This window comes from Vigna radiata, chromosome 4, assembly GCF_000741045.1.
Source record: "Vigna radiata var. radiata cultivar VC1973A chromosome 4, Vradiata_ver6, whole genome shotgun sequence".
NCBI classification, from domain to species: Eukaryota; Viridiplantae; Streptophyta; class Magnoliopsida; order Fabales; family Fabaceae; genus Vigna; species Vigna radiata.
In genome coordinates, this window is record NC_028354.1 from 896,420 (window position 1) to 898,158 (window position 1,739).

Consider the following 1,739-nt stretch of genomic DNA (forward strand, 5'->3'; position numbering starts at 1 on the left):
TTTTTACAGCTATAACTTAAATGGATTTAAATTAAGCAGATTCATAGGCTTAGAAAAAAAATCTGACTTTAATAATTATATCTTAAAAATTAAAAAATGTTATTAAAACATATATCATGATTTATGTATCAAATTATTATAATTCAAATAAAAACTAATTTTATTAACATAATGTAGATTTTCAAAATATATATTTAAATTTTAAAATTTTAAAATGGTTAATATATTCTATTAACCTATTAATTCAAACAAAATAAGGTGGAGTGAATGCAAATTTGTGAGATGGGTTTAACATGAACAGGAGAGTTTCTTAGAAAGATCTGTAATGAATTAATGATGCTTTGTTGTTTTCTTTCTCCTTCTCTCTCTTGAGGTGGCCTATAATACGTTTAAAACGTTTAGTACTTTCAGTTTCTCAAGTCTTTGACAATGCTTCCTTCAGGGGCTTTCTTCTACCTCAATTTTTTTTTTTACATATATAAAAAAAATTAAAAAAATTTTATCATTCAGAAATCTTTTAAAGTTGAATATATTTTTATTTCTTCAACTTAAGCATAAAATTAATATTTATTTATATGTCAAAGTCTTATATAATTATTCTTTAAATTCTAAAAAATAATAAATATAATTTTTTACATAATTACATGAATTTATTTTATATATTAAATAGTTTTAAATTAATGTTGAAGCTGTTTATATTATTTAACATGTTTTAATTCAAATATTAATCTCAAATATAATTTATATTAAAAAACTTATATTATTTATTAGGTTTAAAAATAAAAATATAACAAAATTTAAAATAAAAAAAAATATATTAATTTTTCAAGTTTAAAACTAAAAACTCCACCACATTATAAATACCCCATACCCATCAGTGGCTTACCACATTGAGAGAAAGAAAGAAGAAAGATATGTCTTCGTTGAGGTTAGTATAATTATCATCATTGTTTACTCTGTTTGAAGATGCTTCTAATCATTAATCATCATAAGACTATCTCTGTTTTCAGTGTTGAATTGCAGAAAATATAAAGCTTGCAGAACTGCATAACTTGATTCTCTTACATTTGTATAACCCTTTTGTGTTTTCTCAATGAATGTTGTTAGGAATCTATTCAAAGAGTTGTCGGAGAACCTTAACAAGTTCTCGACACTGCTGTTTGCCCTTATTGCAGCAACAAAACTTGACATGTTCATCAAACATCACAAGGAGATGATGCTTCTGGTTTGGATCGGTGTTCTATACTCCTTCTTGGTCATTGCTGGGACAATACTTCAGACGCACAATAGAAGCCTTCTTCCAATCATAACTTGTGGCATGTTTATGGTGGGAGGTGCTGCTTCATCTCTGCTTCTGAGTTTCTTCTCATTAGTTGTTGCTATTATCACTTTGGTTCTGTGGGTTGTAATTTTGACATTGGTTGTTTATATGTATGTTGTTCCTCGAAGAAGCTCATGATGTTTGTTGCTTCTCTAGACAAAAACAGAGTACCCTGTCAGACTCTGTTCAAACTTTCTTATATCATTGTTTTAACAGTTAAATATGTTTCTAAAGTTAAAATTCGTGTCCTAAATTTTGTAATTAATTGATTTTCAAACTTAAACGTTGTTGTAATATTATGTCTTGTTTAATTCCAGTTATGGTTTTCTCTGTTTTAGATTCTTGAGTTGAAAGAATATGTACTTTGATACTTTCTTACTAATCAGTGGATAGTTTAATTGTTGCAGTAATTTATCCT

General features: G+C 26.4%; 1 protein-coding gene across 1 annotated transcript; it reads left to right on the plus strand.

Moving 5' to 3' along the window:
- Positions 1-903: 903 nt before the first annotated feature.
- LOC111241450 lies at positions 904-1,491 on the plus strand. Its single transcript, XM_022779502.1, has 2 exons — positions 904-928; positions 1,108-1,491. The coding sequence occupies exons 1-2, from the start codon at positions 915-917 to the stop codon at positions 1,457-1,459; spliced, it is 366 nt and encodes a 121-aa protein (XP_022635223.1). The 5' UTR covers positions 904-914; the 3' UTR covers positions 1,460-1,491.
- The last annotated feature ends 248 nt before the right edge of the window (positions 1,492-1,739 follow it).